The sequence below is a fragment of the Embiotoca jacksoni genome, unplaced genomic scaffold (assembly GCF_022577435.1).
Source record: "Embiotoca jacksoni isolate LCO1_2020_lvr unplaced genomic scaffold, fEmbJac1.0.p SCAF_38, whole genome shotgun sequence".
Classification (NCBI taxonomy): Eukaryota; Metazoa; Chordata; class Actinopteri; family Embiotocidae; genus Embiotoca; species Embiotoca jacksoni.
The window spans coordinates 2947548-2957348 of NW_027185390.1; the positions used below are offsets into that span (position 1 = coordinate 2947548).

The following is a 9801-nucleotide window of genomic DNA, read 5'->3' on the forward strand; positions in this document are numbered from 1 at the left end:
ACCGCGTGCGAAAGCTGCGGCGCGGTAAACGCGAGCCGACGGTGCCGTTTGTTTTTCCCAAATCCTACTTAAATTGAGGCCGGGTTCGGTACGAGGGTCTCGCTGCGGAGCGGCTCCGTGGAGGCGAAGGGTGCCTGGATTTTGCGGCGGGGGAGGAGCAGAAGGTGGAGGAGGAGGAGGGTGGGCGGGCGGGCGGATGGTGAAGAGGGGGCGGGGCTTTTGCTCGGCGGTACCTGAGTGTCCCTCTCTCCTGTCAGTAACCTGTTGTTGGTTATATCTTTCTGGTCCTTGTCTGCCGCCGTGCACCTAGCGTTAACCAGCTGACACACACAACAGGCAACATGTCAACACAGCGTGTCTGCGTGTGTGTGTGTGCACGTGTGTGTGTGTGTGTGTGTGTGGACAGAGAGAATGCAGATGTGGGAGAGACAGAGGAGAGTGCAGCAGGGGAGGAGAGATGTTGTCAGTGGAGGGGAGGGAGGTAGAAGGGGGAGGGGTGAGAGGTTAGAAGCCGTGACCTCTGAGCTGGGGGTCACCGTGTGGAGGCGTGTTGGTGATCCAGCCTTGAAGTAAGTGTGTGTGTGTGTGTGTGTGTGTGTGTGTGTGTGTGTGTGTGTGTCGGGATGGGGGTAGGTGGGGCGGAAAACATGCAAGGTGGGCAAAATGCTCCGTCTCACACCGATACCGCAACGAGTGCCGAACACGACACGCGGTACGGAGCGGACCCGGAGCGGGACGCGTCCGGATCGCGCGTGGACGAGCTCGGCCGGAGAAGCCGTCGTCGTTTCCTGACGCGTCGTGCTGCCGGCCGGCTACGTGTTACAAAAATGAACCCCGAAAAGCCCTTCCGTCTACAAAAGTCTAAACCGTTACGGAAAAGGTCCGAATAAATATACGTTCGTGATCCCTGATATTTTTGGGATGGACAAACTAACTTTTCTTTTGAGAGTTGAACAAGAAAAGTTTGAAAGATCTTCCGTTGACTCTGTCTCCTCCTTTAAAACCGATGTTACGTAATCCTACTCTCCGGTGTTCGTATTCTTTCTTCAACTTTTGTATTCGCGTATTATTTACACATCGTGTACATTTGACTTATTTTTTACTTTTCCCTTCTCGCGCTCCAGTTAAAACAGGTCGTACGTGTAAAAAAAAAAATTAAAATTAAAAAAATACAAATGTCATCATTCCTATTAGGATCTTATAATATCGGCTGGGTTTGGAGGAAGGTTAGATTTTGCCCAGGTTTCGTGAAGCTCGGAGTGATCGCGCGGCGGATCGAACGCGTCTTCGGGGTCACAAATAGGCAGGAAAGCGTATTTTAAAGTGTTTTCTACCTTGCTGTTCTGCAGCAGGCGCGTCAGATGCTCGAAACAGTTACTGTTGAGGAAGATGGCTTGTAGCACGGGCCTGTCCGAGCACAGGAACATGTCCCTGATGGTGTCTGTCAGAGGAAACGGAGGAGACGCTGGAATTAAACCTGTGGAAACGGTACACGTCTTTAAAAAAAACCCTACTTCGTCGAAGGCCCGTATCCTCCGTTGACACGTTACCGAGCATGTGGACTTGCAGCGCCGCAAATCGACTCTCCCGGTGTCGGCCCGGTGTCGGCGCTCGGTCCTTGTCTTGCTGCTGCTGCCGCTGCTGGGCGGCGACGACGGCCGCCGGGTCCGAGTTGAGCAGCTTGAAGTAGTTCTCCAGCACCGAGGCGATCTCCACCTGCCGCTGGTCGGAGCTGGAGGCCAGCAGGCGCTGCACCACCTCCCGCAGGCAGCCCAGAGTCAGCAGCGCCTTCCGGTCGGGCGCCTCGCCGTCCCCGTCCTCGCCGTCGTCCGACGAGCGGCCGCCCGCGGCGCAGTCGGCCAGCACCCGCGTCAGCACCTCCGCAGTGGCCGGAGAGATGGCGAGCAGAGCGTTCCTCTGCCGGTGGGCGGAGGGAGAGATACGGTGAAAGGCGGAGGGAGGGGTCAAAGAAAGACATTGATTTATAGTGACGAGCATTATTAGTTGCGACCCCCGCAACAAAAACTCAACATAAACAAATAGCAAACAAAATCACAGGTCAACCATCATAATGTCCAACATGAAAAGACAGGTAGACAATTGAACTATTAAGCGTTGGAATTGTTTTTTCCACATTTAAAAAAAGGTATGCAACTACCAACAGATGGTCCCGGAGCCCATCCCCGGCCAGCGGTAAGGTCAGGTCAGGTCAGGTCAGGTCAGGTAAAGTAAGGTAAGGTAAGGTAAGGTAAGGTAAAGTAAGGTAAGGTAAGGTAAGGTAAGGTAAGGTAAAGTAAAGTAAGGTAAGGTAAGGTAAGGTAAGGTAAAGTAAGGTAAGGTAAGGTAAAGTAAGGTAAGGTAAGGTAAGGTAAGGTAAAGTAAGGTAAGGTAAGGTAAGGTAAGGTAAAGTAAGGTAAGGTAAGGTAAAGTAAGGTAAGGTAAGGTAAGGTAAGGTAAAGTAAGGTAAGGTAAGGTAAGGTAAAGTAAGGTAAGGTAAGGTAAGGTAAAGTAAGGTAAGGTAAGGTAAGGTAAAGTAAGGTAAGGTAAGGTAAGGTAAGGTAAGGTAAGGTAAAGTAAGGTAAGGTAAAGTAAGGTAAGGTAAGGTAAGGTAAGGTAAAGTAAGGTAAGGTAAGGTAAAGTAAGGTAAGGTAAGGTAAGGTAAAGTAAGGTAAGGTAAGGTAAGGTAAAGTAAGGTAAGGTAAGGTAAGGTAAAGTAAGGTAAGGTAAGGTAAGGTAAGGTAAGGTAAAGTAAGGTAAGGTAAGGTAAGGTAAAGTAAGGTAAGGTAAAGTAAGGTAAGGTAAGGTAAAGTAAGGTAAGGTAAAGTAAGGTAAGGTAAGGTAAGGTAAGGTAAAGTAAGGTAAGGTAAGGTAAGGTAAAGTAAGGTAAGGTAAGGTAAGGTAAGGTAAAGTAAGGTAAGGTAAGGTAAAGTAAGGTAAGGTAAAGTAAGGTAAGGTAAGGTAAAGTAAGGTAAGGTAAAGTAAGGTAAGGTAAGGTAAAGTAAGGTAAGGTAAAGTAAGGTAAGGTAAGGTAAGGTAAAGTAAGGTAAGGTAAAGTAAGGTAAGGTAAGGTAAGGTAAGGTAAAGTAAGGTAAGGTAAGGTAAAGTAAGGTAAGGTAAGGTAAGGTAAGGTAAGGTAAAGTAAGGTAAGGTAAGGTAAGGTAAGGTAAAGTAAGGTAAGGTAAAGTAAGGTAAGGTAAGGTAAGGTAAGGTAAAGTAAGGTAAGGTAAAGTAAGGTAAGGTAAGGTAAAGTAAGGTAAAGTAAGGTAAGGTAAAGTAAGGTAAGGTAAAGTAAGGTAAGGTAAGGTAAGGTAAGGTAAAGTAAGGTAAGGTAAGGTAAGGTAAGGTAAAGTAAGGTAAGGTAAAGTAAGGTAAGGTAAGGTAAAGTAAGGTAAGGTAAAGTAAGGTAAGGTAAGGTAAGGTAAGGTACGCTGGTGAGACCTCGGTGGTTGAAAGGGCCGATCGGAGGCTCACCTGATCTCCGGCTACGATGGCTCCAAACAGGTGCAGCAGGCAGCATTTCAGACTCTCCTTCAGGTGCTCGCTCTCCTGGAAGCACTCTGGAACCAAGGAGCTCATTAGCCACACAAATACACCGACGTCAAACACGACTACAGTCAACTCACGGCAGATCTACGCATCTGTTATTGTATAGTCCCCGTGGGTTCGTCTCCTTTTTCTTTTTAAACACCCACATTCACGCGGAGAAGGTCAATGAAATCAGATAAGGTAGGACACGCACACACACACACACACACACACACACACACACACACACACACACACACACACACACACAGAGGCATGTGGCAGTCCTGCCGGTGACCTCTGGGGTCACGGCGGCCCCAGCCATCCGTTAACTCATCTGTCAACACGCCCGACCCGGGAGAAGAAATGCAGCAATCTGGCTCCGGGTTGTCTACTTCCTTTCTCCCAATCGGGCCGACACTACAGTCTGGAGACGCCGTTGTAAAATGACCACGAACGCCCTGAAATGAAATGACCCGGACGCAGACGCACGCACGGTCTGTCTGTCTGTCTGTCTGTCTGTCTGTTCGGGCCTCGAGTGTTTTCTTAAGTGCCCGACCGCAGCCGCCTCGCGGATGACGTCGCGCAGAGAGGGAGCGTTTGTTCAAGGACAAAAAAGGCCGCCGGCGTTGCTACGGCGGCCTGACAGACAACGTTCAGTATCTGCTCATCTGGACGCCCGGTAAACAGAGCGAGGGGCACAAAGAGAGGATTCAACGGGGCCCGGAGAGGGAGGAGGAGGAGGAGGAGGAGGAGGAGGAAGAGGAGCGGGAGGCAGAGAGAGTAGAGGCATGGGAGCTCTCGGAGGAAAAGATGGTGGAGGAGAGGAGAGGAGAGGAGAGGAGAGCTTATGTTCGAGGGAAAGGAGGATCTACATCAAGCGGCCGTTCAGTTATTTTGGTGGCCGGTTAACTGAAAGTATCTCGTGCGGTCGATGCCGATACCTCAACGTACGAGTTTCAGATCGACAAACGCTATTTGGCGGGCTGACAGAGAGACACGGAGACGGGCGTTGTGTCCTAACACTCGCTTTTCTTGAGTGCAGAAGTGCATTCGCACGGTCGAGTACAGAAGCACGCGGCGCGCTACAAACAAGGTACCGGGATGATGCGCTCCAAAAAAACAACACAAAGTGCCAAAAACGCTGGACGCTTTCCACCTACGTACAGGAAGGGGCGGGGCCACCGACGTAAAGGATTTTCAAATGAAGGCGTTTGAGGAAGCTGCAGCTGTTGTCGAATCTTTGCGTTTATCCGGCGCGAGGCGCAAAAACGCGTCCGTTTCTGCGTCAAATCGTTAAAAGCTGCAGATATTTTGGCGGGTGATGCGTTCGAGAGACTTACGGTAAAAGAAAGGAACAAACTCCACGGTGAGCGGAGCTGCCTTGTACTTCTGCCTGCTCCTCTCGACGGTACCCAGCTGCTCCCTGGGAGAAAAAAACACACACACACACACACACACACACACACACACACACACACACACACACACACACACAGAGCAGCGGGATGAGTGACGCTTTATTCTTCTCGGACTAAAATGTCAATTCTTACGAGTCAGCGAGTGGCCGCTGATGTCGGCAGACTTCACGGTAGTTCGGCTTCTTTTTTGGGGGGGAAAAGTTCCCGCTCCGAGTGGCGGTGCGACCGTGGCAACCGCGGAAACCGCAGCGAGGGAAACGATGCGGGACGGGATCGGGCGCCCGCCGGGTTATCCGAACGAGACGCCTCCTCGCCGACGGAGACCGACCGTGTGGGAAAAAGCTCCGAAAGCGCCTTCGATCGCTCTCCTCAAATATTCATTGCGATCGGCCGGTTAACCGTCTCGTCTTCACGTGCGCGACGGCCGATTCGAAAGTGCGGAGGCCGCTCCTGCTGCGCGTGAACGGCGCGCGGAGAAGGAAGAAGCTGCAACTTTTGCGAGCGAGCGTTCCGGGTCCCGTCGCTCCGTCGACATCGGCGCCCGAGTTTCGCGCCTCGTTGTTGTCGTCGCCGGTCCGGGAGCGTCGGCGACTTCTCCGCCGGATCGTGAGCCGGATCCGGTTTGGCGTCAAACTCGGGGGAAATCGCCGACGGGGACCCTTTTCTGTTAAGATACCTTCCGCGCTTCCGTGTTTGACGTTAGCTTTACGGCATTGCGGTGAAATGCAAAGCCGGCAGCCGGACGCTCTTACCCGCAGGTCCGATGCCTCCAGTTGCGGTACGGGTCGTAGAGGCTCTCGCAGAACGCCAGCGCGTGACGCACGAACTCTTCGGCCTGACTCTGGTCCACCAGCTCCTTCTCTTTGGTCTTACTCTTCAGCTGCGGCAGCGCACGCACACACGGAGGGAACAACAACAGCGTCACACAACGTCACACGGCATAGAAATCGGTGCAAAGAAAAAGGGGAGGAGTCAGACCTGCTGAATGTAGAGTGTCGTCATGGTGATGATGTGATTGATGTACGAGCAAGTGCCGATCTCCTCCACGTTGGACAGGTTCCTTTAAGAGACCGCGCGGACACGCGCGACGAGTCGCGTGTTCGTTTATACCTCGTTTATTGTATATGAGTGTGCACAATAATCATTTGTGTGTTTGTTTTTTTTCTTTACTCTCCCGACCTGCAGATGACGATGAGGAACTTGAGCAGCAGCAGCGCCAGGTTCTGCTGCTCCGGCTCCAGGCCGTCGGAGGCCTTCTGGACGCACTGCAGCAGCTGGTGGCGCGCCACCTGCAGGATGTTGTCCGGCAGGAGCGTCAACACGGGGGGAACCTCCTCCGGCCTGCGGACACACAAGCGAACCGCGGGACTCTCCGTCACAAACCGGGGCAAAGGAGCTTCGTGTCAGAGCGTGTGTGTTTATAACGTAGGCCCCCCCCCTCCGCTGCGGCGCGCGCTCAAATTTTCGCCACGGCCGCATGTGTGCTGCACTGCTCGTGTGCGTGAGAGAGAGAGAGAGAGAGAGAGAGGCCAAGGCATGCAGTGAGTGTCGGTGGGAGAGCAGGACAGATGTGGCAGCTGCAGACGAGAGGAGGGGAGGGGAGATGGAGGGGGGGGGGGGGGGGGGACAAACAGACGGCAGAGGGAGGAGGAGGGGGGTGAAGAACTGAACCAATCGGATTGAACCGTGTATATTGCTTCGCACGGGCCCACCTCCGTTACAAAACCGTGGACCGCGTGACGGAGCCAAGCGTCACCGGCGACTAAACCGAGCCGCTGGCCACAAAACCGTCGCTCGGACGTTGGAGCCGAGCTATTTTTTGGGTCGACGCGCGGAAGAGGACGCGGCGGAGGGGGACGAAAACACACACACACACACACAAAAAAAAAAAAAAAAAGGACCAAAAGAGACCCGTTTCACATTTAATAGACCTACAACACGTTAAAAACAACATTCTATTGAATATTATGTGAAATTCTACTCCGGGCGCATCGTCCCATTGAGGAGGCGGAGTCATGTTTCTAGTGATGAGCAGGGTGTGATGTCGCTGGGTCGGAACTACTTGTCGTACGATAGTTTAGGAATCATCGCCGAAAAGTCACGGATAAACACTTCACACGGTAAACACTTCGCTAAAGTTAAATTGAGCTCATAGAAAGAAAAACGGGTATAATTGTAAATACGTGTATATATAACTAGTAGTTTTACAATACACAAGGTGCCAAATTCATGGCAAACAGCTGAGAACAATTCACATTTCATTTATCTTTCTAGTCAGAATAATCTCAGCGCTTTAACTCTTCCCGTTGTAAACGTGTGCGCGTGTCGCCGTCCTCCGAGTGGGCTCGTTGTGATTGTGACGTCGGCGTCGGACGCGTTACCTCGAAGGTGGCTTCTCGAAGTCCACGTCGACGCATCCCTCGTAGGAGCCGATGAAAATCTCCAGCCACAGCTTCAAGTAGTCCGGATCCCTCTGAGAGGACGAGAAGCAATAAAGAGAGGGAGAGGAAGACGACATCGTTAGCTCCCTTTGTTGACAGGAGCTCTCGCGCTCCGCACGCGTCAGCGGCTGACGAGCCTCGTCTGCAGCGCGAGCGGACGTGTCGTTGCGTGTCTGCGACTTCCGCTCCCAGACAACAGCGGGTCGCAAACTTTAACGATACCGACATGACAGCGCAACGCTTTTAGAGCTTTAACAACTTCGTGTCAGGTCTGAGCTTCATGTCCCGAGGCGCACACGCACATAAAGATTCACAAATGTATTTCCAATAAACACACAAACTGCTTGAACTGCGTTTATTTCATGAACTGATTTCGCTGCATTTGTGTGTGGATTTGTCTTACTTGCATTTACAAAGGCTTTTATTTTGTACACTTCCCCGTATTTGTGTGTGGATTTGGTGAACCTGCATTTAAGATTATATTTTATATATTATATATATAGATATATATATATATCTATATGACCTATATATATATATCTATATGACATTGTGCTGTTAAAAAATAAAATAAAAATAAAAAAATAAACAAAAAAAAAAAAATAATAAAAAAATAAATTTAAAAATAAAAAACAAAAATAAAAAAAATATAAAAAAATAAAATAAAAAAAAAAAAAATATAAATAAAAAAAAAATAAAAAAAATAATAAAAAAAAAAACCCCAGACGGTATTATAAAGTGGTTTATGAAGCATGAGAGCAGGGTGTGTGTGTGTGTGCTCGCGCGCCTTTATCTTCATCTTTATCTTCTCTCTGTTTGGGTGCGGTGGCTGAAACCTGCCTGACTGAGTCTTTGGCAGCCGGCTGATCCGCATTTCCCGAATAGCTGAACCGAGGCCCGGCGGAGAAGGACGGGACCGCTTCGAGCCACGGGAGCAAACGCGGAACGGCAGACGACCGGGGAAAAGTCCTTTTTAAGGCTTTCGGCTCGTCGACTGCACCTCCAATAATAATAACAACAACAACGAGGGCGTCCGTTTTCTTCCTTATTACGATAACAAACTGGAACGGTAACAAGTCCCTTTTGTGACGCGAACCTTCGGGCTATCGTTATCGTTACGATCAAATTACACCTTCCCTATTTTCATATAGTCAAACCATCCCCGCCGTAGCCATGTTTCCATTCTGTGAAGCTCGCGTCCAAATGTTCGTGACGGACCGGATCCGCCCGTCCGCCGCACGTGACTGCGTCACGTTACTTCCCTTCGTCTGGAGACACCCGTTAGAAATTCACACCTTTTAGTATCTTTATTTTATTGATCGGTCGAGTCATCGGTTCGTCGTACGGTAATCGCTCCCTCCCTCCCTCGGGGGGGAACGATCCGGGTCAAGGAGGGCTGAGGAGATGATCGGGACGGATTACGAGAACGCCGCTCGGGTGAATCGGCGCGTTTGGTCGTCGCGGATATCCCGGGACATTCGTCCGGATCGACTTTGAGCCGCTGACGGAGGTAAATGAAAACGCTGAATGAATGCAAATCCTCCTCCTCCTCCTCCTCCTAATCACACGTGGCAGTCGCTGAAGCTCGCGCTCCACAAAATTCATCCCGAGGCCTGAAAATGGATTGTTTTGCGTTTTTTTGTTGTTTTTTTTACTGGAAAAATGCAACAAAAATCTCCGATCGCGGCTTCTTAAACGTGAACCCGATTGACAGTTCAGCCGATATTTGTCCGTCGCGGATATATCGGTAGAGGCGTGCGTGTTGGCCGGATCGTCGTGCGGAGAAAGGTCAAATATCCTGCCTGCGAAAAGGGTCAAAAGAAACACAAATTTGAGGGATCGGTGTAAAAAAAAAGGTGCGTTTCTGTATACGCTGTATACAACGCGGGGGGTTTTTCCCCGACCGTTACAACCCACAGGCGAAGCACCCAAGTGTTTACACAGCACGTCGACCGATATAGCGTCACAAAAAGCTTGGTTTTACCAGCGTTATTACATGATTAGGTTTACAGCATTTTCAAATGAATAATGTGGCCGACAGAACCGCGGTAGAATAATTTCACTCCCCGAAGAACCCGGGATTGGTCGGCCTTTAATTTGTTAGGAAACACCGGTGGACATTTTTCAGCAACAAACGGGGCACATTGATCAATAAGGACAATAATCTCGTAGTTGCAGTTCTACACTGACCCGCGGGAACGCAAAGCCGCCGCCGGCTCATCGGCCGATTTGCACGACTCGGCTTCGAGTTAGTCCCGAAACGTGAAACCGTCTGCACATTAGAGCTTAAAACGCGAACAAACAAAAAAAAATGTAACGCAAAGGGAGGTTTCTCAGGACGGCGCTCGCTGCCGTCTGGCTTAAAGAGCAGGAGAGAGAGAGGGAGAGAGAGGGAGAGAGAGAGAGAGAGAGAG

At 50.4% G+C, this 9801-nt stretch overlaps 1 protein-coding gene across 6 annotated transcripts in view; it reads right to left on the bottom strand.

Annotated features, from left to right (window-relative positions):
- Positions 1–9801, bottom strand: part of nbeal1 (neurobeachin-like 1) — a 30336-nt gene that overhangs the window by 15533 nt on the left and 5002 nt on the right. For 4 of the 6 annotated variants that reach the window (XM_069166455.1, XM_069166452.1, XM_069166454.1 and 1 more), the window contains 9 exons: positions 7328–7419; positions 6126–6287; positions 5925–6006; positions 5699–5826; positions 4869–4951; positions 3472–3557; positions 1551–1917; positions 1335–1441; positions 234–320 (listed from right to left, as the gene is read on the bottom strand). In XM_069166455.1, the coding sequence (XP_069022556.1) occupies positions 234–320; positions 1335–1441; positions 1551–1917; positions 3472–3557; positions 4869–4951; positions 5699–5826; positions 5925–6006; positions 6126–6287; positions 7328–7419 (1194 nt within the window). The remainder of the gene's footprint in view (positions 1–233; positions 321–1334; positions 1442–1550; positions 1918–3471; positions 3558–4868; positions 4952–5698; positions 5827–5924; positions 6007–6125; positions 6288–7327; positions 7420–9801) is intronic. The other 2 variants (XM_069166457.1, XM_069166456.1) reach the window with 1 other exon arrangement.